Source organism: Megascapheus bottae, chromosome 21, assembly GCF_031878675.1.
Source record: "Megascapheus bottae isolate mThoBot1 chromosome 21, mThoBot2.hap1, whole genome shotgun sequence".
Taxonomy (NCBI): Eukaryota; Metazoa; Chordata; class Mammalia; order Rodentia; family Geomyidae; genus Megascapheus; species Megascapheus bottae.
The window spans coordinates 34,040,983-34,067,320 of NC_143529.1; the positions used below are offsets into that span (position 1 = coordinate 34,040,983).

The following is a 26,338-nucleotide window of genomic DNA, read 5'->3' on the forward strand; positions in this document are numbered from 1 at the left end:
TCTGACCATGCAAAGCTGTGAATTCCCCAGCCTGACATGTGGGAGCTGAAATTTATGACACATAACTTAATTTTCCAGGACCCTCTCCCCTGTGTCCACACACCCTGATGAAGACTTGAGATCTTAGCCGAGCGTGGTGGCTCATCTGAGGATCAAGATTCAAAGCCAGCCCAGGCACAAAAGGACCTGAGACTCTTATCTCCAGCTAACCTCCAGTAAATGAGAAGTGGGGCTTGGCTCAAGAGTAGGGTGATCACCTTGAGCTGAAGAGCTCAGGGACAGCACCCAGGCCAAGCTCAAGCCCCATGAGCCCCCCACACACAAAAGCTTGAGATCTCGGGGTCCTGTGCTCCCTGAGTCTGCCCACGCCCCTGCACAGGCTTGCTTTGTTTTTGCTTTGCTTTGCACCGATAATCCTGTTTCTGCTTACCCCTCCTGTGTACATCTTTGAATTCTTTCTCTGAAGAGACCATGAATTTACTGGTGACTTGAGTCTAGTGACCCTTTTCCCATGGAGAGATCCTGGGACTCCCCAAAGGTAAAGCATATCTCTCCCCTCCTCCTCCTCTCCCCCACTGGCCTCCCATGTCAGACCCAGCTCTGGGTCATCCATAGAGAGAGCTGCACACAGTGGATAGGAGATCCATGGCTCCTGGTGCCCTGTTAGAGGATTTCATGCCTGCTCACTGGGGCCTCAGCTTCATGCCCGGCTCTGAGAGGCCTGCCACGACCCTGGTCCTGACCCAAGGGCCAGGATCTGACACTACTCCTCCACTGCTGTCAATGGCAAGGGAACCAAAATCCTCAGCCTCTAGTGATATGTATGCACGCATGCATGTATGTGTGTATGTATGTATGTGTGTATGTATGCATGTATGCATGCATGTATGTATTTTACCTTTCGCACTCCCGGGGATTAAATTCAAGGCAGTCGCTCTACTCCTTGAGCCATACCTCCAGCCTTTTATTGGGTTGGTGATTGGTAAGTCTTGCTTTCTGCTCAGATCATACGCTTTCTACTTGTACTTCTCCATGTTGCTAGGAATAACAGGCATATACCACCCTGCCCAGCCATTATTTGAGATGGGATCTTTCAAACTTTTTATGCCCAAGCTGGCCTTAAACCACATCACCTGCTCTCTTTCAAGTCCCTTCTGCCTAACCTGCTTCTGCCAGGCTTCTTTGGCTGCTGTCTGCGTCCTACATGGGGCCAACCCTGCCTGCCTGTGGCTACTCTGTGGTACCTCTCCCGATGAAAACTGCTTTGTGACGACAGAAACCCCTGGTCCAGCTCTATCTGGGAGCTGCTTCACCCCGAACTGCACACCCCAGCAGCACAAGTTCTGTTATCAGTAAGCTCCAATTTTGTAGCATAATTACTAGTCTCTTCCACACCTCAAACTCTAGTAGGTCAGGGTAAGCCAGCTGTGGCAAGGCCCAGCGTGGTTCCCTGAGGCCGGACTCGGAGGAGAGCCTGCACGGGAAGGCCTGGCCTGAACTCAGAGGTGCTAGACGCTCAACTTAGAAAACAGCTGAAACATTTAAAGGCCACCTGGCCCACAGCGCTCGCATCCTGGTGAACATTATGTGCATTATTTACAGAAAAGACCTGACAGCTGGTGGCTGGGGTGGGTTCCATGAAGTCCTGAGCTCAGCCAAGGGACCCAGCTTGCTTGAAGGGTGCGTGCCCCATGGCTCACCATCAAAGCTGCTCCCATAGCAACAAGAAGTGCCAGGTGGTCACTTGAAACAAGCTCATTTCGTATGCACCAGTATGGGGGCCCAGCTGTAAGGCTCTTGGCGGGGAGAAGATCTTACAAGAAGCTACTGGTGAGTTTAGGATTCCAGAAGCTGTGAGAGGACATCTGTTATTTCCACTGTCAGTATCTTCCTTTGGTGATCATCCCCCAAAGTAATGTCCAGTTTTCCTCCTGCAGAGTGTCCCTCTTTCTACACACCCTCAGGCCAGTGGGGGTAATGGGGGGGCACTTTAAACCATGACTTGGGCCTGACCAGACACTGTTTAAGGCTCTTGGCCACACCGATTGGTTCAGAGTTGTAGTCTTTTCTGCTCAGACGAGCCGAGATCCTTAGATCTCAGCCTCCTAAGTACCTATTTTTTTTTTGCCAGTCCTGGGCTTGAGCTCAGGGCCTGAGCACTGTCCTTGGACTTTCTCAAGGCTAGAGCTCTACCACTTGAGCCTCAGCACCACTTCCGGCTTTTTCTATGTATGTGGTACCGAGGAATTGAACCGGGGTCTTCGTGCATGCTAGGCAAGCACTTTAACCACTAGGCCAAACTCCCGGCCCCACTTTTTTTTTTTTTTTTAAATCAAAGGAAGGGATATATGTCCTTGTCCTTCAGCAGGGATTTAGATAGAGGCTGAAACTACAGGCCATCAGAGACTGTGCCTTGAGGTAAAGGAACCTCAAATTCTGATGACACTGCCTGAACCGCTAGATCCATTTCTGAACTTTTTTTTTTTTTTGCCAGTCCTGAGCTTTTATGCTTCTATAGCACTCTACCACCTGAGTCACAGCTCTACCTCCGGCTTTTTGATGATGATTAATTGGAGATAAGAGTCTCGCAGACTTTCATAATCAGGCATGCTTCAAACTGCAACCCTCTGATCCCAGCCTCCTGAGCAGCTAAGATTACAGGCATGAGTGACCAGTATCTGGCTTCAAGCTCCATTTCCAGTCTTTTTTTTTTCTTTTATCAGTCATAGGGCTTATGCTCAATGCTCAAGGCCTGGGCATTGTCTCTGAGCTTCTCTCAAGGCTAGGTCTCTATTACTTTGAACCACAGTGCCATTCCAGTTTTCTGGTGGGTTAATTAGCAATAAGAGTCTCATGGACTTGGGTCGGGAGTTTGGCCTAGTGGTAGAGTGCTTGCCTAGCATGCACAAAGACCCGGGTTCAATTCCTTGGCACCAGATACATAGAAAAAAGCTGGAAGTGGTGCTGTGGCTCAAGGGTAGAGCTCTAGCCTTGAGAAAAAAAAAAGTCCCAGGACAATGCTCAGTCCCCAAGTTCAAGCTCCACAACTGGCAAAAAAAAAAAGTCTCATGGACTTTTCTGCCTGGGCTGGTTTTGAACCATGATTCTCAGATCTCAGTCTCTTGAGTAGCTAGAATTACAGGTGTGAGCCACCAGAGCTTTTTAAATATGTAAGTCAGGGCATTTCCTTCTAGTTTAGTCTGGTTCTGACTGGATTTTTCTGCTGTGGTAACGGAGAGTTACAATCAGTGGAGAATGGAGGAGAGCTGTACGCTCTAGTCTTTTGAGCAAATCAGTTTTCCAAAGAGCAAAGACAGCTTGGAGAAGGGAGAGTCCATAGGCATGGCACCCCTGTTCTGGAGTGGTTACCAGGAGGAGAGGAACAGTGTGGAGTGACGAGCCCTTAGAGTAGGCCTTCATGCTGTGAACCATCTGTCAGCAGACTCCTGGTCCAATGGGCTTCACTCCTCCGTCTTGGTGTGCTAGCTGCCCCTTCTGCCTAGAGCCCCGTTCCCTCTTCTCCAGCCTGGCCTCCTGCAAAGGGGATGGGACCCCTCTCCTGGGGTCTTTGCCCCAAGTGTGCCTGAAAACTAGGAGGTGAGAGTCACCTTTGTGCCAAAGTGCTGTGCTGAGTGATAGAAAGGATGTATTTTTTTTTCCCACCTGGGATCTTAGGGCCTTTAGCCTCCTAGGTTTACCAGCCTCCAGAAGTAGGCCTCCATGCCACGCTGCACATTTGTATGACCTGGATTTTTCTCCACAGAGCCCATTAACATAGTGAAGGACATTCATGCCTGGAAAAAGCTGATCCCGCACAATGAGGACCCGGGCCGGGGCTCCAGGAATATTTGCTGAAGCAGGCCAATGGCAGATTTCCTCAGGGCGGCTTCCACGGCCTGGCTTGCACTCCTACCCGGCTGCCTCCTCTTGGGGCTGCAGTGTGCAGTCTGGTCAGCACAGAGCAGGAGGGGGTGCCCTCGGCCAAAGGCAAAACTGGCATTGGAAGAGGTGAGGGGCAGCAGAGTAGAAACAGGCCTAGAACTTTCTGTGAGAGCATGACAGTATATACCTGCTCAGAAGCTGGGCCCTGGTGACTCACACCTGTAATCCTAGCTACTCAGGAAGCTGAGCTCTGGGGATCCAGGTTCAAAGACAGCTCTGGCAGGAAAGTATAGGAGACTCTTGTCTCCATTTATCCATCAGGAAGTCAGAATTCGGGGTGTGGCTCAAGCACCAGGCATGAGGGGAAAAGCTAGTCCTCCGTTGGTGGTTTGTAATATGTTTTCTTTTGGTGTCAGTACTGAGGCTGGAATTCCAAGGCAATCTTTGCTCTTTCTACCACTTGAGTCACAATTCTCCTTCCAGCTAAAATTTTGCTGGTTAACTGGAGAGAAGTCTCTTGGATTTTTCTGTCCTGGTTAGTTTCAAACCTCCATCCTTAGATCTCAGCCTCCTGAGTAGCTAGGATTACAGATGTGAGCCAATGGTGGGGCTGGATTTTGTAAAACTTTCACAGTTTATGAAAGGAGAAGGGGGTGAGGGAGGGAGAAAGAAGGAAGAGGAAGAGGAGGAGGAGGAGGAAGAAAGGGGAAGGCAAGCAAAGAAAGCAAAGGTAAGGCCACAATGTCCCTATCCAAGAGATCTCATTCAGTTGTGAACTAGCTTATGAACAAAGGGAATTTATTTTTTATTTAATTTTTTTGCCAGTCCTGGGCTTGAGCTCAGGGCCCGAGCACTATCCTTGGACTTTCTCAAGGCTAGAGCTCTACCACTTGAGCCTCAGCACCACTTCCGGCTTTTTTCTATGTATGTGGTACTGAGGAATCGAACCTGGCTCTTTGTGCATGCTAGGCAAGCACTCTACCACAAGGCCAAACTCCCGGCCCCAGGGAATTGATGTTGACTAGAATGTCATAGTTTCAGGTACAGCAGGATCCAGCCACTCAGACCTCATCACCAGGAACCCGTCTCCCTCCCACAACTCTGCATGTCTTGTTTTGTTCTCTGGCAGCATCAGCTACGTCTGAATCTATGACTACTTTCCACATTGCCTTCACAGCTTTTATGGCACAGGGGCATTGTCAGGTTTACTTCTGGCTGCTTATAGAGCCAGGAGGACCCTGTGGGACTGAGTGGCCCTGAGAGAGCTAAGGGAAGACTGTGGGTGTGAGGAGAGAAGAGAGGAGACTGCGGGGTGTCACAGAGGTGTCTTAGCTTGAGCTGCTATAACAAAACATCTTAAAGAGGGTGGCTCATAAGCAGTGGACATAATATTTCTGAGAGTTCTGGGAATCAAAGACCAAGGCACCCCCAGCCTTCTGTCGGGCGAGGCTTCTTGTGGCATTGTCCTGGGTGGAAATGGTAACGACATTTGGTGGGGAGGGGTCCTTATTGTGTTGTTTTTGGTTTTGCTGATAGTTTCTTTTCTTTTCTTTCTTTCTTATTTGTTTTTGCCAGTCCTGGGCTTGAGCTCAGGGCCTGAGCACTGTCCTTGGACTTTCTCAAGGCTAGAGCTCTACCACTTAAGCCTCAGCACCACTTCCAGCTTTTTTCTATGTATGTGGTACCGAGGTATCAAGCCGGGTATTCATGCATGCTAGGCAAGCACTCTACCACTAGCTCTACCACTTGAGCCTCAGCACCACTTCCGGCTTTTCTCTATGTATGTGGTACCGAGGAATTGAACCCGGGTCTTCGTGCATGCTAGGCAAGCAGTCTACCACTAGGCCAAACTCCTGGCCCCTTTTCTTTTCTTTTTCATTTTGTGGGTCATGGGTCTTGAACTTTGGGCCAGGGCGTTGTCCCTAAGCTCTTCAGATCAAGGCTACCACCCTACCCCTGGAGCCACAACTCTACTTCTCATTTTCTAGTGGTTAATTGGAGGTAAGAGTCTCTCCGTCTTTAGTGCCCGGGCTGGCTTTGAACCATGATCCTCAGATCTCAGCCTCTTTAGTAGCTAGGATTACAGGCATGAACCACTGTGCCTGGCTTCTTTCTTTTCTTTGTTTTGTTTTTGCCAGTCCTGGAGTTTGAACTCAGGAACTGGGCACTATCCTTGGACACTTTTTGCTCAAGGCTAGAGCTCTACCACTTGAGCCACAGTGCCACTTCTGGCCTTTTCTGTGTACGTGGTACTGCAGGTGCACGCAGGGCTTCGTGCATGATAGGCAAGCACTCTACCATTAGGCCATGCTTCTAGTCCTTTCCTTTCATTTTAAATCTATCTATTGGTGGTGCTGGAGTTTGAGGTCAGGGCCTCAATGTGCTCACAGGCGCTCTACCATTTGAGCCATGCTCTCAGCCTCCCTGCCTTTGTTTTTAGATATTTTTCTGTTGGAGTCTTTTCACCTAGGGCTCCTGGAACATCTCTCTTCTCCCCTGGAGCCCATCTGCCTCCCCCATAGCTGGGGTCACACGTGTGCCACCGCCCTGGCCTGTTGGTTAAGATGGGGTCTTGATAACTTTTTGTCCAGGCTGGCTTTGATCTGCTATCCACGCGCCCAATCATCCCCTCTTGAATAGCTGGGATTACAAGTGTGTACTACCATACCTGGATTGTTTTCTTGAGAAAGCCCAAGCACCCCACCTCCCCTCCCCCTAGGACCCAGCTTTAGCTGGTCTTGAACCTTGAGGGCCTGGCCTTCAGTCACTTCCTGGTGCTAGGATTGCAGGCATGTGCCAGGGGTGTGGCTGGGGCTTCTTTTGAAGGGCTCTGCCCCATGACCCTGTCACCTCCCCAGACCCACCATCACCAGGGCTTTAGCATATGAGAATCGTTTCTGGGGTCCTGGGGTGAGGCTCCGGGGAGGGCTGGTGGCTGCCCCACAGTCTACCTAGCCTACAGGCTGAGGGAACTTTGAAAGGGCTGGTCAATGCCAAACAATGACATTTGGGATTCTGGGTTCTCAGAGGCTGGGCGGAAGCTCTGGAGTCCTGCAAAGGCCAGGATTTCCTGGGAAAGTGATGGCATGTCTCCTTCAAACAGGCACAAAGCGAGGCACAGTGGCTCATGCCTGCCATCCTAGCTACTCGGGAGGCTGCTATTCAGAGGACTGTGATTTGGGATAGAAGTAATGATCGTCTCTAAAGTTATCAGCAAAAAGCCGAGGAGGTGGTAACTCAAGTAGTACAGCACCAGCCAAGTAAGCACAAGGTCCTGAGTTCAAACCCTGGTACCAGCAAAACAGCAACAGCAGCATCAACCACAAAACAAAATCTACCATTAATGCTGTAGATGTCATAGGAGAGTGTGTGTGTGTGTGTGTGTGTGTACACCGGGGCTTGAACGTTGAGCCCGAGCATTGTCCCTGAGCTTTTTTGTGCAAGGCTAGTGCTTCACCACTTGAGCCCTGGCTCACTTCGGGCTTTTTGGTAGTTATTTGAGGGGCCTCCATAAGCTTTCCTGCCCAGCTTGGCTTCAAACCAAGATCTCCACATCTCAGCCTCCTGAGTAGCTGGGATTACAGGCGTGAGCCACTGCAGCTGGCTTGGTACACAGCTTTCTAAAACAACTTAATTATAACTTTGGCCTACTATTCTCAGTGAATTAAAGCCAATTAAAGTCAGGTAGTAAAACCAGCACTGGTATCTGACTAGCAATGTGCAAGACTCTGGCTCCAAGCCCAGTGTTAAAGAAACAAAGTCTGTGGCCAGTGGCTCCTCCCGTAATCCTAGCTCCTCAGGAGGCTGAGCTCTGAGAATCCTGTTTAAAGCTACTTGTGCAGAAAAGCCCATTTTTATTTTGTTTTTGTTTTGCCAGTCCTGGGCTTGAACTCAGGGCCTGAGCATATGGCATTGAGGAATCGAACTCTGGTCTTTGTGCATGCTAGGCAAGCACTGTACCACTAGATCAAACTCCCGGCCAGTCCATGCAATCGTCAGTTAACGAGTACAAAGCAGGAAGTAGAGCTTATTTTCCCAGGGAGTCAGTGCGATGCTGCATCTTGAACTTGTCCAAGCCTTGTCCTTTTAGCTTTCTGCTCAAGGTTAGCACTTAAAGCACAGCTTCATTTTGGCTTTTTGGTGGTTCTTTGCAGCTAAGAGTCTCATGGACTTTCCTGCCCTGGCTGGCTTTTGAACTGTGATCCTCAGATCTCAGCTTCCTGAGCAGCTAGGATTACAGGCATGAGCCATTGCCCCCGTGTTTTTTCCCCCCCCCCAATCCTGGGGCTTGAACTTAGGGCCTGGGCCTAAGGTTTGTTTTTTTTTCTTTCCTCAAGGCTAGCACTCTGCCACTTGAGCCACAGCACCACTTCTGGCTTTTTCTGTATATGTGGTACTGAGGAATTGAACCCTAGTATATTTAGACTAAAAAATACAGTGTAAGCTGGGTGCGGTGGCTCATGCCAGTAATCCTAGCTACTCAGATATGAGGATCAAGGTTCAAAGCCAGCCCAGGCACAAAAGGACCTGAGACTCTTATCTCTAATTAACGTCTAGAAAACAGGATGTGGAGCTTGGCTCAAGGGTAGCCTTGAGCTGAAGAGCTCAGGGATAGGGCCCAGGAAGAGTTCAAGCCCCATGACCCACAAAAAACAAAAACAGGGCCGGGAATTTGGCCTAGTGGTTAAAGTGCTTGCCTAGCATGCATGAAGACCAGGGTTCGATTCCTCGGTACCACATACATAGAAAAAAGCCAGAAATGGTGCTGAGGCTCAAGTGGTAGAGCTCTAGCCTTGAGAAAGTCCAAGGACAGTGCTCAGGCCCTGAGCTCAAGCCCAGGACTGGCAAAAAAAAAAAAAAACAAAAAAAAAACAGGATAACTGGGTCCAAACAACTTATTATAAGTTGTGTGTGTGTGTGTGTGTGTGTGTGTGTGTGTGTGTGTGTGTGTGTGTATTTGTATGCCTGTGTGTGCTATTCTGTGGCTTGAACTAAGGGCTTCAGCTCTGTTCCTTAGCTTTTTTGTTTTGTTGTTTGTTGTAGGACCTGAACTCAGGGCCTGGGGCACTGTCCTTGGGCTTTCTCAAGGCTAGTGCTTTACCACTTTGGCCACAGCACCACTTCCGGCTTTTTCTGTATATGTGGTACAGAGGAATAGAACCCAAACCTTCATGCATGCTAGGCAAGCCACTCTACCACTAGGCCACGCTCCTGGCCCACTTGTTTTTGAGTGATTAACTGGAGATAAGAGTCTCTGGGGGGGGGGGGCGGGAGTTTGGCCTAGTGGTTAAAGTGCTTGCCTGGCATGCACGAAGACCCAGGTTCGATTCCTCGGTACCACATACATAGCAAAAAGCCGGAAGTGGTGCTGAGGCTCTAGTGGTAGAGCTCTAGCCTTGAGAAAGTCCAAGGATAGTGCTCAGGCCCTGAGCTCAAGCCCAGGACTGGCAAAAAAAAAAAAGTCTCTGGGGACTTTGCTTCCTGGGCTGGCTTCAAACTGATTCTCAGATCTCACCTTCCATGGTAGCCAGGATTACAGGTGAGCCATGGTGCCCTGCTCCTTAGATTTTTTTTTTCCCCTCAAGGTTAATGCTCTTTTACTTGAGCTATAGCTCTATTTCTGGCTTTTTGGTGGTTAATCAGAGGTGAGTTTCTTGGATTTGTCTGTCTGGGCTGGCTTTGAACATGATCCTCAGACAGTCTCTAGAGTAGCCAGGATTACAGGTGTAAGTTATCAGCGTCCACCTGTAATCTTTTTTTTCCATTTTGCTAGGTTGGTAGTGGGGCTTGAACACTGGGTCTGGGTGCTGTTGTCCCTGAGTTCTTTAGCTCAAGGCTAGCGTTCTACTGCTTGAGCCACGGCAGTGGTTAATTGGACATTAGAGTCTCACGGGCTTTCGTGCTAGGGTGACTTTGAACCCGGATTCTCAGATCTCAGCCTCCTGAGTAGCTAGGATTACAAGTGTGAGCCACCAGTACCCTGCTTCCTTTTTTTTTTTTTTCAGAGTAGCTAGGCAAGTTTTGGCTGGGTGAAGATGTGAAGTATTTTATAGGAATTTCTTTCTGTACTACAAAATGTACAGTTTCCAGGGAGTGTTTCCTCAAGGAACTGGGGAGCAGATATGGCTCAAGAAATGAAGCCAGGCCCTGTGGCTCACAAATGTTGATACCTCTTCTCATGTTTTTGTCCCCATTTCCCTCCCACACCCCTTATCTGACTGGCTAATTTTTGATATTTAAAAAGTAGTTTAAGATGGGCCCACTGGCTCATGCCTGTAATCCTAGTTACTCTGAGATCTGAAGATCAAGGTTCAAAGCCAGCCCAGCCCAAAAGGACCTGAGACTCTCATCTCCAATTAACCTCTAGAAAAACAGAAGTGGGGCTTGGCCCCAAGGGTAGGGTGGTATCCTTTAAGCTGGGTGCAGTAGCTCACATCTATAATCCTAGCTACTCAGGAGGCTGAGATCTGAGGATCACAGTTCAAAGCTAGCCTGGGCAGTAAAGAATGTGAGACTGTCCTTGGATTTTTCTCAAGGCTAGAACTCTACCACTTGAGCCTCAGCACCACTTCTGGCTTTTTAAGTATGTGGTACCAAGGAATTGAACCCGGGTCTTTGTGCATGCTAGGCAAGCACTCTACCACTAGGCCAAACTCCTGGCCCCAAGAATGTGAGACTCTTATCTCCAATTAGTCACTAGAAAATGGGAAGTGGGGCTGCGGCTCTAGGGGTAGGGTGGCAGCCTTGAGCTGAAGAGCTCAGGGAGAGTGCGCCAGGCCCAGAGTTCAAGCCCCATGACCATCGCAAAAAAAAAAAAAGTTTAGTTCTCAATTTTATTTTTTTGCCAGTCCTGGTCTTGGGCTCAGGGCCTGAGCACTGTCCGTAGGTTTGCTCAAGGATGGAGCTCTACCACTTGAGCCACAGCACCACTTCTGGCTATGTATGTGGTACCAAGGAATTGAACCCAGGTCTTCATGCATGCTAGGCAAGCACTCTACCACTAGGCCAAACTCCCAGCCCCAGTTCTCAGTTGAGAAAGGAGCATACGAACTTACCCATACTAGCTAGATTCAAACTATGATCTTTCCAACTCATCCTCTCTAGGGTCTAGGATTACCAGTGCTGTCAACCGCTGGTGCCTGGCTTAAAAATACGGGCACTGGTGGCTCACACTTGTGTTCTTGGCTGACCAGGAGGCTGAGATTTGAGGATCATAGTTCAAAGTTGGCAGGGCAGGAAATTTCATGGAAGTTGAGCTGTGGCTCAAGTGGTAGAGCACTAACCTTGAGAAATTAAGCTCAGGGATAGCTGGGCATGGTGGCTCATGCCTGTAATCCTAGCTACTCAGGAGGCTGAGATCTGAGGATCAAGGTTCAAAGCCAGCCTGGGCAGTAAAGTCCATGAGACTCTTATCTTCAATTAACCATTAGAAAACTGGAAGTGGTGCTGTGGCTCAAGGGATAGAGCAGTAGCCTTGAGCTGAAGGGCTAAAGGACAGTGCCCAGGCCCAGAGTTCAAACCCCATAAACAGCAAAAAAAAAAAAAAAGGAGTTTTGGAGGACAATAATCTAATATGACAAAGAGAACTATCAATGAAAGATAAGGCAAATACAGAGAATATATGCATCTCATTTCTGTTCACTGACAGAGAAGAACAAGGCCACACTACAGAGCTACTGTCCCACTGGACCCTGGCAGATTCTCCTGTCCTGAGACATCAGATTTACTATTCTGGTTAGTAGACTCTCCCCTCCCCACATTCCTTCCAATATTTTTCCTTCCTCTTTCTCCTCCTCTTCCTCCTCCTTCTTCTTTTCTTCTTTAGTTGTGGAGTGATGGGGCTTGAACTCAGAGCCTTGGTGCTGTCCCTGAGCTCTTTTGCTCAAGCTAGCACTTTACCACTTTGAGCCTCTGCTTCTAGTTTTTTAGATGGTTAATTGGAGATAAGAGTCTCACAGGGACTTTTCTTCTCAGGCTGGCTTTGAACCATGATCCTCAGATCTCAGCCTCCTGAGTAGCTAGGATTATAGGTGTGAGCCACCAGTGCCTGGCTGACAAATACTTCTTCCCTCACAGAGAGGTTCATCTTCCAGAAAGAAAGGAGAGATAGAAGCAGTGCCATGCTAAAGACTGTAGCAATATTTTAATTACATTATGTAATAATAATAATAATATCATAGTCTATTTTACAAGTTAAATGTATGAGAATGTATGAAATAGAAATGGTAGGAAAAAAACTAAACATGGGTCAGGGATGTGAATTTTTCCAAAACCAGGGGCCAAAGGAAGGCTGCAGGGCCCAGGGAGGAGGCGGGCGAATGATATGTGCAGGGTCGGCTTGTGGTATGCGTGTGTTCCCACGTTTGCACCAGGAAGGAGCTGAGGCATATCCCCTGCCCTGGTCTGGGGTTGGGAATTTTGTCTGATCAACGGAAGATGGCAGTTTAGGAGAAAACAAGCCATCTGGTTACCTCTATAGAGCTGGTCCCCCGGCGGCCACAGGCAGGTCAGCGGCGACAGAATCGGTGAAGTGTCAAAAATCAAATGTGTGGAGGAAACAAGGAAACAATTTTTCCTCCCCCCCACCCCAAAATTCCTGAAGTGCACACAAGTTCTTCTCTCAGACGTAGAAAAGCCTCACTTTGGATGTGCTTACAAGAAGATCGTCATCAAAAAACTTTGTCTCTATGATGACATTCCCTCTGCAAGGAAGAAGAAATGAAGGTGAGACAGGGTGAACCAGAAGGGACAAGGCCTACTGCTATCCTGGATCCCTAGGCCACACAGAGGCTCCAGCGAGAGCCATAGTTGGGGCCACTGAAATTCTCATCCTGAGTTGGGCATGGTGGTATATACCTGCAATCCTAGCACCCTGGTAAGAGGATCACAGGTTCAATGCCAGGCTGAGCTATACAGTGACATCTTTTGTCTATTTGGGTGGGGTGTTTACACAGCATTTCACTTACATGATGAGCTTGTTTCCATCGAAGTGAGAAATGAGAATATCTTCTGAGCACAGAAGATATTCTGTAAGATATTCTGTAAAGACCGTGGTAGGGCGCTCTGTATGGGCATAAAGATTGAGGTCGCATGGATTTCTGGCTGGCCTATACACCGATGCCTGAAGCCCTTAGGCTGCTGTCAAGGTCGGCACTTTCAATGAACAGATGAGTTTGGCCTACCTTGATTTGGGGCAAAATATCGTTTTTTGTTTTGTTGTTATTTTGCTTGGCTTCCTTGTTTAGCTGGTGCTTCAGTACTTGAACCATAGTTCCAGCTCCACTGGCTATTTTGGAGATAGAGTCTAGTAAATTTCTGCCAGCGTTGGCATGAACCTGCATCTCTCAGATCTCAACCCAATGAATAAGATTACAGGTGTGAGTTACAGGTGTACAGCTTAAAAGTTTCTGAGAACTTGTAACCAAAATTACGTTCTGAGCCTCAATGGAGACTTTGGCAGACTGTGTGAGAGGATCCAGACAATACAGAAGTACTAGGGGCCAGCAGCCAGGAGAAGTGGTGTCTACTTCCCGCCAGGTGCCTTCCATGATATCTCATTTTATCTCTACTTCTTGAAGGGGATTATCTATTCTGACTCAGAGATGAAACACTAAGGTAAGGTGTATTATCACCCAAGATGGCAGGTAAGGTGCATGGGGAATTTAAAACATGATCTAATCTAAACTTTGTGCCTGTGTGTGTGTGCGCGCGCACGCGCGTGTGTGTGTGTGTGTGTGTGTGTGTGTGTGTGTGTGTGTATGTGTGTGTGTGTATGCTGGTCCTGGGGCTTAAATTCACGACCTGGGTATTGTCCCTGAGCTTTTGTGCTCCAGGCTGGTTCTCTATCAGTTGAGCCACAGCTTTACTTCCAGTTTTTTAGTACTTAATTGGAAATGAGAGTCTTTTGTGGGGCTGGGAGTTTGGTCTAGTGGTAGAGTGCTTGCCTAGCATGCACGAAGACCTGGGTTCAATTCCTCGGTATCACATGCATATAGAAAAAAGCCAGAAATGGTGCTGGGGCTCAAGTGGTAGAGTCCAAGGGAGAAAGTCCAAGGGCAGTGCCCAGGCCCTGAGCTCAAGGCCCAGGACTGCCAAAAAAAAAAAAAGTCTTTTGGATTTGTCTGTCCTGGCTGGCTTTGAACCATGATCTCAGATCGCAGTCTCCTGAGTAGCTAGAATTACAGGTACCCGGCCAAAATCTAAACTTTTTTTTAAAAATTTTATTGCCAGGATAATATATAGAGGGGTTAGTTACATTTGTCAGGTAGTAGGTACATTACTTCTTACACATTGATATTCCTTCTCATGTTTTTGTCCCTGTTCTAAAATCTAAACTTTTGATTCTGCTCTATCATATTGTCTCCTTTAAAGGACAGAAGTCAGCCCCTTGTCACTTATGATATCCTTGTGTATTCCTGTCCTATTTTTCCCTTGTTCCCAGCCCCTAGCTGGGACCCAGAGTCCAACCTGCCTGGAATGCCTGCTTCCAGACACAGCCCAGTTTCCAGGGGCCTCACTCACGTTAGGACGCTGGCGGGCATCATCTGAGACTCGGGTGCGGCCTCTATCAGGGACTGCCAGGTGTTTGTGGAGTTGGGGATCACAAAGCCAAACTCGAAGAACCATTCTGAAGGAAGAAGGAAGAGCCAGTGAGCAGCACCCCATATAAGCCTAAATCAGCAAACTGCTACCCCCCACAGGCCTAAGCCCTTAAAGGCTATATGTCCCCGACTTTAGGGCAAGGAAGCCATCTGACACCTCCCAGGCCAGAGGCAAAAGAAAATGCTAGAAGGTTCCTCAGGCAGTCCTTTCACTTACCAGAGCTGTGTGTGTGTGTGTGTGTGTGTGACTCAGGGCCTGGGCACTACCCCCTGAACTTTTTTTTTTGCCAGTCCTGGGCTTGAGCTCAGGGCCTAAGCACTGTCCTTGGATTTTCTCAAGGCTAGAGCTCTACCACTTGAGCCTCAGCACCACTTCTGGCTTTTTTCTATGTATGTGGTAGCGAGGAATCGAACCCAGGTCTTCATGCATGCCAGGCAAGCACTTTAACCACGAGGCCAAACTCCCGGCCCCTACCCCTGAACTTTTGTGATCAAGGGTAGCCCTCTACCACTCTTGAACTACAGCTCTACTTCTGGCTTTTTGTGGTTCACTGGAAATAAGAGTCGTATGGAAGTGGGGTGCTGTGGTTCAAGGGGTCCCTACCCTTGAGCTGAAGAGCTCAGGGACAATGCCCAGGCCCAGAGTTCAAGCCCCAGGACCAACCAAAAATAAAAAAGTCTTATGGGTTTTCCTGCGTGGGCTGGCTTCAAATCTTGACCCTCAGATCTCAGCCTCCTGAGTAACTAGGATTACAAGTGTGAGCCACACATGTCCTGTGAGAGCCTTACTTTTCACGAGTCTATCGGACGAGGCCTAACCAGCAGCACAGTGTAAACGGCATTGTCTTAGAAGTATGGTTGTTGTAAATGTAAGCAGAGTCCTCTTCATTTGAAACATTAGCTACGAGTTCTCTTTTCTGTCTTGTGAGACCTGAGGAAGGGATTCAGGATCTTTCTCCACAGCAGTGCAGTACCACAAGAGCAGATCCTGGGCACAGATCTTGAAGCTCCTTATCCTGGCTGGCCCTGTTTTAGTTTGTTTTCACGGGGCGTTGATGGTGGGGAGTATCCCAATCTTGCAGAGTGTAGGAATCCTATTACAAACTGCTTGGCCCCCAGTTTGTCACCCCTGTCCCCCAGCACTGCCGTGGGGTCGGTAAACAGCAGATTACCTTCTAGGCATTGCCCTTTGAAGTAAACTTTTTGTTCCAGGCGGAATTTTTCCATTTGCTCGGCTGAAGAAAAGTTCAATTCTCGAGACACTGCCTTGCACTTGAGGATTTTCTTGGGAACTCGTGCTGTGAAGGGAAAAGACCTGATGGAGCCATTCTAAGTGAAAAGCATGCAGTTGAAATGCTTCCTGTTTCTGAGTTTTGTAAGGCTGATTGAGAGCTAGCTGTCTGCATTACAGGTCAGATAAAGTCTGTGTTATACACCATGGGAAGGTAGTGGGGGGAGGGAGGTAGCAGTGTCAGCTGTCTAGTGGGTGGCTAGGGGACACCAAATCTGGTGCCTCAAGACACCTAGCTAGCTGCTCTGGCCAGGTACACAACTGCCCATTCTGTGCCACCTTTTCTTTTACTTAGGGAATAGAAATGAACATTTTTTGGGGGGGAAAATTGAGATCTTAACTTTTACCTTTGGGTATGTTCTAATGTTAAAATTTTGGGAAGTGGGAGAAAGAAATGTAAGAAAAAAAATGCTAGCAACATGTGGATTTATTTGTGTGCCTGTTAAATGAGCATTTACTCAGGCCCCATTCCAGGGCTATTGTGCAGACACCATGGTGTGTGCACACAGGGGTGGCAGTACCTTCGTGCTCCACCCCGGGGACAGACAAGTCTTCCGTCCCTTGCCAGAGTATCTTCCCCGTCTCTGCATCCCGAAGGTTCATCCAATTTCTGATCAAATAGGATCAAGGAAAAATAAGGTTCTGAGCGTGACTCTATCTGAGGCGGGGGGTGTCTCACATCTGCCTTACCAACCTCCTCACCTCCTGCCAGGCCTGCCCCATGGCTACATATCATGAGAGCAGATAGGGGCAGGCAGGAGAATTGAAAACACAGCATGGGATTGCGATGCAAGGGATTCAGCATATGTGTGGGAAGCCCAGTGATTGTGCAAGGAGTTTCCAAGACAGCACAAGCAGGTGGGGAGAGAGCAGGGCAGGATACTCTTTCTAGAAGATGAATCCATAAAACATACATGTTTGCATGGAAAGGAGAGCTATACAGCTAGGAAGGCCCAGAGGTCAGAAGTGAATAGTGTAGAAGATCTAAGCAAGCAAACAAAAACCATGACTGTTCCTGACATGAGCAACAAATGCAAAGTAGCACCATATGACTTCACTGCTGATGTGGCTGGGGTGATCAGACAGCGCTTTCAGTGCAGGTAGTCCAGGAAGACAGGGAAAAGGTATGCAGGCTTGAGGCACAGTCCTGTCATTTCCACAGTGGGGACTCAATCTGTACAGCCCAGCCTGAAGCACTAAATGAGCCCTCCCTGGGATTCCAAACCAGCCCAGGGAAAAAACTCATGAGAGTCAACAGAAGAGAAGCTGGGAATGGCGGCACATACCTATCATTTCCACTGCAGTAGGCTGTGTAAAACAGGCAGCTCATGGTCCAGGTAGTGGGCGGGGCAAAACCCAAGACCCTTTCTCAAAATAAGCACTGCTGTAATTACTGAGGCATGGCTCAGAGGAAGAATGTCTGCCTAGCAAGCATGAGGTCTTCAGTTTAAACTCTTGTATTATCAAAAAAAGAACATTTTAAAATTTTCTATGTGATATTTTATGAACAATAAATTTAAGATCCTTCATTTTACTGTAAGGGAGAGAAGTAGCTAAAAATGTATGATTGATCTTTGTAATGTAAGTGCCCTTTTCTTTCTAAATAATCAGGTTCAGGAGGCCAGGAGTTTGACCTAGTGGTAGATTGCTTGCCTGGCATGTGCAAAGAACTGGGTTTGATTCCTTGGTACCACATACATAGAAAAAGCCGGAAATGTTGCTGTGGCTCAAGTGGTAGAGCTCTAGCCTTGAGAAAGCTCTAGGACAGTGCTTAAGCCCTGAGTTCAAGCCCCAGGACTGCAAAAAAAAAAAAAAGTAATCAGGCTAAGGACTTAACTGATTATCTTTGAGGGATCTATCTACTTATCTACCTACCTACCTACCTTTGTGCTGATCTTGGGGTTGAACAGGACCTGGGTGATATTCCTGAGCTTTTGTGCTCAAGGCTAGTACTCTACCACGTGAGCCACAACTCCATTTCTGGCTTTTGGCTGATTTATCAGAGGTTAGAGCCTTATGAACTTTTCTGCCCTGGCTTGCCTTGAACCATAACCCTGAGGTCTCAGACTACTTAGTAGCTACAGTTACAAGTGTCTTCTTCCTGTGTCTGGCTAGAGAACAGCTTAATAAAAATCATAAAAATGCAAATCCATGATAGCCTTAATAAGTAAAAAACAACATTAATGTTGCTAACTTTTTTTTATGGTGTCTCATTAGAGATAAGAGTCTCACAGACTTTCTTGAACCACGATTCTCAGATCTCAGCTACCTGAGTAACGAGGATTACTGACCTGAGCCACCGGCTCAGAGCAGGTTGGTAACTTTAGTGTACTGGGGATGTAGCTCAGTGACTGTGCCGAGCACGAGTCATGAAACCCTGGCTTTAGTCTCAGCAGCAGCACCAAACGTCCCAAAACACCTCTCCCCTCATAAACTACCCCAAATCCAAAAAATAAACTCTCAACACTTAAAGACAAACAAAATTTTGATGGGTGTAATGGCACATACTTGTAAAGCTCAGCTACTCCAAGGGGCAGAGGCAGGAACATGGTAAGAATAAAATCATTTCTGGCTCCCCAGTAACAACCCTGCCTCAACAACAACAAAAAAACCACAAATAAACCATGGGCTGGGAATGTGGCTTAGTGGGTAGAGTGCTTGCCTAGCATGCATGAATTCAATTCCTCAGTTCCACGTAAACATCTGGTCAAAACTGTTAAGAGTGAAAAGTGAACAATGATGATTGGCCATCATCTTTCAAAGCGTTTTTACTTCAATAGCTTTTTACTAATTAGATTTTCAGGGAAAATGTTTTAAGACTCACAGGCCAAATCACTTCCAATCTTGAGGAGGATTAGATGGACAAGCTTTAAAGACGGGAGACTGCAGGACTATTTATAAACACCACCTCGGATCAGCCAGGTCTTTTCTGGTTTAGAGACTCCGTGTTGATCTGCACCCACAGTGAGTCCAGAGAAATACTCCTTTACCACTAGAAGCTTCCTGGTTAGAGGAGAGCTGTCCTTGGAATTGAGACCCTTTTAATGTAATCAGGCAGCATTTTCACATGTAAAAGTAAGAAGGGTATCTTTAAAGTTAAGTTTCTGATCCAAAGCAATTGCTAACAAAGCATTAAGCCTTCAACCTTGTTGAAGAAGGACATTCTCTTGGCTCAAAGCAAAGGTTACCCTAAGTTCTGTGCAAAGAACACATGATACTTGGTGTGATTTAGAAGAAGCCAGCATAGGAGCTAGGTATAGACTTGAGCATAGAAGCCAGTGTGAAAGGTATCCATAGTGTGGGAAAGAAAAGCTTAGGGACTAGAAGAAACTAGTTAAATGAATGAAGTACAAAGAAAATTTCCTTGAGAAAAGAATGCAGGAAATGAGTTAAAAAAGACTTTAAAGTATTTCACAACAATTGCCTAGGAGCATTTTGGAATGAGTACACTGGTTGGTCAATATCGGTTTCTAGGTAACAAACAGCTCCACTCTCCATGTCATGTTAGAACCTGACTAGAGAAGGAAAAAGGACAAATAGAAGAGAGTGAGATATATTCATCTATTAATCTCCCTCCCTTCTGTCATCTTCGTTTGTTAGAGTACAGAGAAGTTGGAAATTTACCTGTTGTCATTTTGGCGTTGGAGCTTGGCTTTTTCAGCAATGGCTGGTGTTTACTATTTGAGCCATGGTTCTGGTCTAGTTAATTAGTGATAGAATCTCAGACATTTCTGCCTGGGCTGCCTTTGCATCTTGATCCTCTGATCTAAACTTCCTGAGTAGCTAAGATGAAGTATTGACACTTAGTCCAGGATGGCCTTGAATTCAAGATCCTCTTGCCTCAGCCTCCCAGTGCTGAGATTACTAATCACTATCTACGCCTATCCTATTGCCAAATCTACTTTTACTACTCTCTCTTTTTCTCTCTCTTTTGGTCAAGGCCCACCGTGCACTATGTAAAAAGTGAATCATACAGCTTGAGCGCAGGAACGGGACGGGGAGAGACGGGAGAAGCAGTGGAAGGAAGGGGAGAAGGGTGACGCTGTTCAAGGTGTACTGTGCTTATAATTTGACTTCTGGAATTGAAATGCCTTTGTACAATTACTAAACAGAAATAAATATTAAAAATTAAAAAGTATGGCTTTTGAGCTAAAAAGTGTTTCCATTCCTTTTTTTGGTTAGGAGTTTTCACTGTATTTGTACTATTTGAAAATGTTAAGAATCTGTTTAGGACTTAATCTATTAAAAACAGGCCTCACTTTTCCTACCCTGTATTACTTGGATTCCTTCCTTCCATGAAACATTTTCTTCGGTGATGACCTGGGCCTAAGAGACTCATGACTCTGAGATATAGGAGTTCCTGTGCGAGAGGGCTGAGGAGGTCCGTGTTGAATTTGATCAGATGATTCTCTCTGTTTAGTAGCTTCTGTCACATCAACTCCTATTTCAGTTTACTAAATGTAGAAGTGTGTGGCTTCTTTAAATAGGAGGGCAGAATGAACAGGCTACTCAGTTGTATCTCCAGGTTAAAACACACTATAATCTCTACATTTCTTAAATAATGAGCATTTAAATATCAGCTTCCTCTTGCAAATGGCTCTTCCTACATATTCTTTCTTTTCTTTTCTTTTTTTCTGTGTGTGTGCGTGTGTGGGGTCATGGGGCTTGAACTCTGGGTCTGGGCGCGCTGTCCCTGAGCTTTCAACTGAAGGCTACTGCCCTACCCCTTGAGCTACGGTGCCATTTCGGATTTTCTAGTGATTCACTGGAGATAAGACTCCCATTCATTAGTGCCCGGGCTAGCTTTGAACGGAGATCTTCATATCTCAGCCTCCTGAGTAGCTAGAATTACAGGTGTGAGCCACTATGCACAGCCAATATTTATTTATTCATTTTTAATGGAACACTCTTCCTTTCTTTACATTTAATTAATTAATTAATTTTTTGCCTGTCCTGAGGCTTGAACTCAGGGCTTGGGCACTATCCCCGAGGTTCTTTTGCTCAAGGCTAATGGTCTACCACTTGAGCAATAGCTCCATCACTACTTTTCCTCCTGCTCCTCCTCCTTCTTTTTGGTAGTTTATTAGCATTAAAAGTCAGGGACTTTCCTTTCTGGGCTGGCTTCAAATGGTGATCCTCAGACCTCAGCGTCCTCAGTAGCTAGGATTACAGGAGTGAGCTGTCTTGTTTCACAAGACAATATGTTGGAAATGAAGTTTACAATTTGGGAGAGGGTGATGGGAGGGAAAGCGGGAGAAAAATATGGGAAGGGTTAACAATGTTCAAATGATGTACTCACTACCTTATGCTGTAAGTAACTGTAACCCCTCCATACATCACTCTGATCAACAACAACAACAAAAGAACATAAGCCAGGCGCTGGTGACTCATATCTGTAATCCTAGCTACTTAGGAGGTTGAGATCTGAGGATTGGAGTTCAAAGCCAGCCTGGACACAAAAGTATATGAGACTCTTATCTCCAATTAACCACTAGAAAACCAGAATTGGTACTGTGGCTCAAGTGGTGGAGGGCTAGCCTTGGGTTGAAGAGCTCAGGGAGAATGCCCAGGCCCAGAGTTCAAGCCCCATGACCGACAAAAATAATAAAAAAATAATCCAAAGTGCACATCTGTCCTATCAATGATTCCCTAAAATATTCATCTTCAATATGTCTGAGGCAAGTGCCAAGGACAAATTGCCTGTAACTAAAGCAACTTCCAGAATAGTGCTCACTGTGCTCAGAGAGAACCTGAGAGGCCGTGATGAATCAGCAACAGCTGGCAGCATTGGCCTGGGTCAGTTTGCTCCCATCACCATTATTTTTCTGTCTCAATCAGAGCCACAGGGGAAGGGAGTTTGCTTTTGATTGGTAACAACAGCAGCGGCAGTGGATTCCCTTGCCTGCCTTTCTTCACTCTGCTCCTCCCCTAGAAACACAACACACAACACAACACAGTAACCTGATAGCTTAGAAAACTAGTGGTAGAAATGAGGAATCATCTGTAAGAGGAAGGAATCAGAGGAAATTCTGTAGATAGCTTTGGCAGGGAAGTTTGCTAGGCTCCTTTAACTTTTTTCTGCTCTATTTTCCTCCCTCTCTCCTTCCCTTTCTAACATAATTTGTTGTTTTTCCTTCCTTCCTTCCTTCCTTCCTTTCTTTTTTTTTTTTGCCAGTTCTGGGGCTTGAACTCAGGGTCTGACACTGTCCTTGGGCTTTCTCAAGGCTAGAGCTCTACCACTTGTGTCACAGAACGATTTCCAGCTTTTTCTATGTATGTGGTAATGAGGAATGGAACCCGGGTCTTTATGCATGTTAGGCAAGGACTCTACCACTAGGCCATGCTTCTCCATCCCCCCCCTTTTTTTTTTTTTACTTCCAAAGATTTTTTTTTTTTAAATTGAGATTAGGTAACCACATATATTTCACAGTACTATGGCATATTTATACTAAAGTCACAAACACATTTGACATTCACAATGATAAGCATCATTCGACTCCACAAAGCTTATGAATAACAAAAATACAAAAACTTCAAGTTTTACAAAACTCTTCGAATATTAACAATAAACCTATGTTTTCCAAGCCAGGCACCAGTGGCTTATGCTTGGAATCCTAGCTATTCAGGAGGCTGAGATCTGACGATCGAGGTTCAAAGCCAGCCCAGGCACTAAAGTCTGTGAGACTCTTATCTCCAATTAATCACCAGAAAACCAGAAAGGGCCGTGTGGCTCAAGTGCTAGAGTGCTAGCCTTCAGCTGAAGAGCTCAGGGACAAGCCCCACCACTGACAAAAACCAACCAACCAAAAACCCTATTTCTACTAGATCAGGGGATGCGTACATTTCTTCCTCCCTCCTGTTTGGTGTCAGCTTTCCCTCTTTCTCTCATCCCCTTCCTCTACCACTGCACTTGAGTCGCTTGGTTCACTTTCATCAATGTCTAGTGCAGCTGATGGGCCCCACCGCTGGACTTTTTCACTTGCTTTCCACTGATTCTGTCTTTTCTAACACTTTATTTGAAGATCATATTGAAGCTAGGATTACAACATGAGCTATCACTGCCTGCCTTCATCATACACTTTTTATATATGTTAAATGCCAAGTCAGTGAAGAGAAATGGCTATTTCTTACTATATTCTACAAGATATTCCATTTGGCCTCAAGTGCTATACCTAACGACAATATAGGTGAATATTTATGTGACCAAAGGAATGGAAGGACCCCTCTAAACAGAAATGCAAGGGAACTCATAACATACATAAGTCCACAGAAAACGTTCAAGACCTTAGAGGTTTTGGCAGATGTGAGGAGAGGGGCTAAGGTTGGGGACAGAGGGTGGAAGAGGCTCATTTAAAAATCATTTCTTCAATTAAAAGGTACTTCTGAAAGTATTGTAAAAGCATAGAACATTTTTATAATTCAAAACCTCGATGACATCGAATAAAAACTTAGGAAAACGTGTAATATGATAGGCAAATGGTTCTTGCTATAAGGAGTATTTACATAAGAAAAGTAAGGAAAACACTTGAAAAGAATATTAGGAAGTATGTAGGGAGATGTAAATTTCACTGTCAAACTACCCCTTTCCCCAAGCCAGCACTTAGGGAAAGGGAGGGAGAAGCAGCTAGCTAGAGGGTCCCCTGAGGAAGCTGCCAGCGAGGGGCATACAGCAGAGCTCTGAGAAGAGCTTCAGAGATGGGGTTCTGTTTATAAAGGAAAGGCTTTTTTGGGGGGAGGGGTGGGGTGGGAACAGTCCTGAGTCTTAAAATAGGGACTTGGGCACTGTTCTTACCTTTTTTTGTTCAAGGTTGCTACCATTTGAGGCATAGCTCTACTTCCAAGTTTTTGGTTGTTTTGGTCGGTCCTAGGCTTGAGTTCTGGGCCTGGGTGGTGTCCTTGAGCTGCTTAGCTCAAGGCTACCACTCTAACCCTGAAGCCACACTGCCACTTCTGATTTTCTAGTGGTTAATTGAAGCAAGAGTTTTATAGACTTTAGTGCCTGGGATGGCTTTGAACCTTGATTCTCAGATCTCAGCCTTCTGAGTAGCTAGGATTACTGACAGGTGTGAGCCACCGAGTCTGGCTCTACTTCCAACTTTTTGCTGGTAAACTTGAGATGAGTCTCAAGTCTCATGTACTTTACTGTTTAGGCTGGCTTTGAATTGTGATCCCCAGACCTCAGCCTCCTGAGTAGCTAAGATTATGGATGTGAGTTACTAGCTGGACAGGCCTTTCTGGGGGGCAGGAGAGGTGGGTGAACTGGGTGGAACATAACATAAAAGAGAAGACAGAAGAATAGACTTGTTCTGCAGTCTGTATTGATAGTTCTGAGGTCTGGGAAGTTTATGAGAAGAATCGTGATGTCATTTATAGACTATTCTCAAGGTTCCGGGTCTGGTGAGGGAAAACAAAATGATTTTGGTAAGAAAATTGCTGGAGGACTTCCCCTCTTTGAGCGTAGTCTCTCTGGTGATCTCATGATCTTTCCTGACCTTCCTTTCTAGATCTCATGACCTTGTCTGACCTTCCTTTCGAAATGGAACCAGGTTCTAATGTTTCTGCCACTGAAATTCATCATTACAGCATCTTTGGGTTTTTGCAAGAACTTCCACTTAACTGCTTTGCCCTTTCTTTCCTCCGCATTTCAATCAGGTGCTGTCATACTAATCTTTTTCGGTCCAGGGGCAGGAACTCAGGTCAGGCCTGGGCACTGCCCCTGAGATATTTTTTGCTCAAGGCTAGCACTCTACCTCTTTAAGCCACAGCCTTACTTCTGGCTGCTTCTGGTTTTCTGGTGGTTAACTGGAGATAGGAGTCTCACACAGACTTTCAGACTTTGTTGCTTGGGCTGGCAACTCAAGGCTACTGCTCTACCCCTCGAGCCACAGTGCCATTTCTGATTTTCTAGTGGGTAAGTGGAGATATGAGTCTCACAGTCTTTAGTGCCCAGGCTGGCTTTGAACCTTGATCCTCAGATCTCAGCCTCCTAAGTAGCTAGGATTACAGGTGTGAGCCAACGTGTCTGGCTGGCTCTGAACATTTTTGCTAGCACTCTACTACTTCAGTCACACTTATACGTCTCACTTTTTTTTTTTTTGCCAGTCCTGGGCTTGAGCTCAGGGTCTGAGCACTGTCCTTGGTTTTTCTCAAGGCTAGAGCTCTACCACTTGAGAGCCACAGCACCATTTCTGGCTTTTTTCTATGTATGTGGTACTGAGGAATCGAACCCGGGTCTTTGCGCATGCTAGGCAAGCACTTTAACCATAGGCCAAACTCCCATCCCTCACTTTTTTTTTTTGGTGTAGGAGTGATTAATTGAAGTCTCATGGACTTCCTGCCTAGGCTGGCTTTATAACCTTGATGCTCAGACCTCAGCCTCCTGAGTAGTTAAGATTACAGGTGTGAGATGCCAGGCTGAGTTTAATATCTTAAAGCTTAGTTTTCCCCAAAAGAAACACTAATAAACAATAAATGCTTATATATATAAATAAGCATGTACATATATATATGTATATATTTGTGTAAAGATTGAATAAGATTCATTGCATGTAAAACTAATGCAGGGCTGGTGACGTAGCTCAATGAAAGAGAGCCTGCCTGGCATGCATAAGGCCTGGGGAGGCATCCCCAACAACACAATAAAACAAAACAAAAACTAGGAGAGGACCTCAAACACAGTAAATGCTCCCTAGCTTAGTATGATATTACTCTCCAAAGGCATTCTTTTCTGTGGGTACAAAGTCTTCTTTACCAGCACGGTTAGTTTTCTTTTACATTTAAATATTTCATGTCTGGGTCTTGGTTCCTCATACTTTATTTGCTTTGTCTCATTAATAGGCAGTGTGCCAAGCCCTGGATTAGGTGCTTCACAAACACAAAAACCTCCTGGGTTACATCTTATTATCTCTATTGCTTTACTTTCTGGAAGAAGAAAGTTAAGTTTAGAGATAGTAAAATCTTACCTAACATGAAAAACCTAATAACCATCCCATAGGATAAAGATGCAGGAGCCACTTTTCATTGACTTAATTTTGGGGATTTAAAATTTTCTAGCATATCTATGACTTACCATTGGGTAGTCCTAATGAGGCCTTTCGCTCTTCCCTTAATTTGCCCCGGGGAGATCTGAGCACCTTCACTAGCTCTGGCTTTAGCTCTGCCCCAGCCAGCCAGCCAGCACCAGCCTCCTTGGGGAGAGGCTCTGGTTCTGCTCTAACAGAAGGGTCACTTCCAGAGTAAGAAATTATGACACTGGATAGCAAAGATAAATCCCAACTTTCTTGGCAAAAGCATCCTTTATTCTCCTTTAACTTTCTGAGGAAAAAGATGCATGATCTTAACAGAAAGAGTCAAGCCTCCTGGGGTCAGAAAAGGGTAAAAGAAGAGCATGAATCTTTAGCCAGATAGCTCTAAAGAGCATGGAAAGGGCAATTTTCAGTCCTACATTTTTTTTTCCCTGGGTCATGGGGCTTGACCTCGGTCTGGGCACTTTCCCTGAGCTCTTCAGCTGAAGGCTACCGCCCTACCCTTGAGTCAAGTCCCATTTCCCATTTTCTAGAGGTTA

General features: G+C 46.3%; 1 protein-coding gene across 2 annotated transcripts in view; it reads right to left on the minus strand.

Moving 5' to 3' along the window:
• Positions 1 to 11,998: 11,998 nt before the first annotated feature.
• Pde6d (phosphodiesterase 6D) overlaps positions 11,999 to 26,338 on the minus strand; it is a 41,983-nt gene continuing 27,643 nt past the window's right edge. Inside the window, exons 1-5 of one of the 2 annotated variants that reach the window (XM_090355039.1) lie at positions 16,689 to 16,963; positions 16,296 to 16,384; positions 15,656 to 15,781; positions 14,404 to 14,509; positions 11,999 to 12,584 (exon numbers count right to left, since the gene is read on the minus strand). In XM_090355039.1, coding sequence (XP_090211165.1) covers positions 12,503 to 12,584; positions 14,404 to 14,509; positions 15,656 to 15,781; positions 16,296 to 16,377 — 396 coding nt within the window. In that variant the 5' untranslated portion in view covers positions 16,378 to 16,384; positions 16,689 to 16,963 and the 3' untranslated portion in view covers positions 11,999 to 12,502. Of the gene's footprint in view, positions 12,585 to 14,403; positions 14,510 to 15,655; positions 15,782 to 16,295; positions 16,385 to 16,688; positions 16,964 to 26,338 lie in introns of those variants that run through there. The other variant, XM_090355037.1, reaches the window with a different exon arrangement.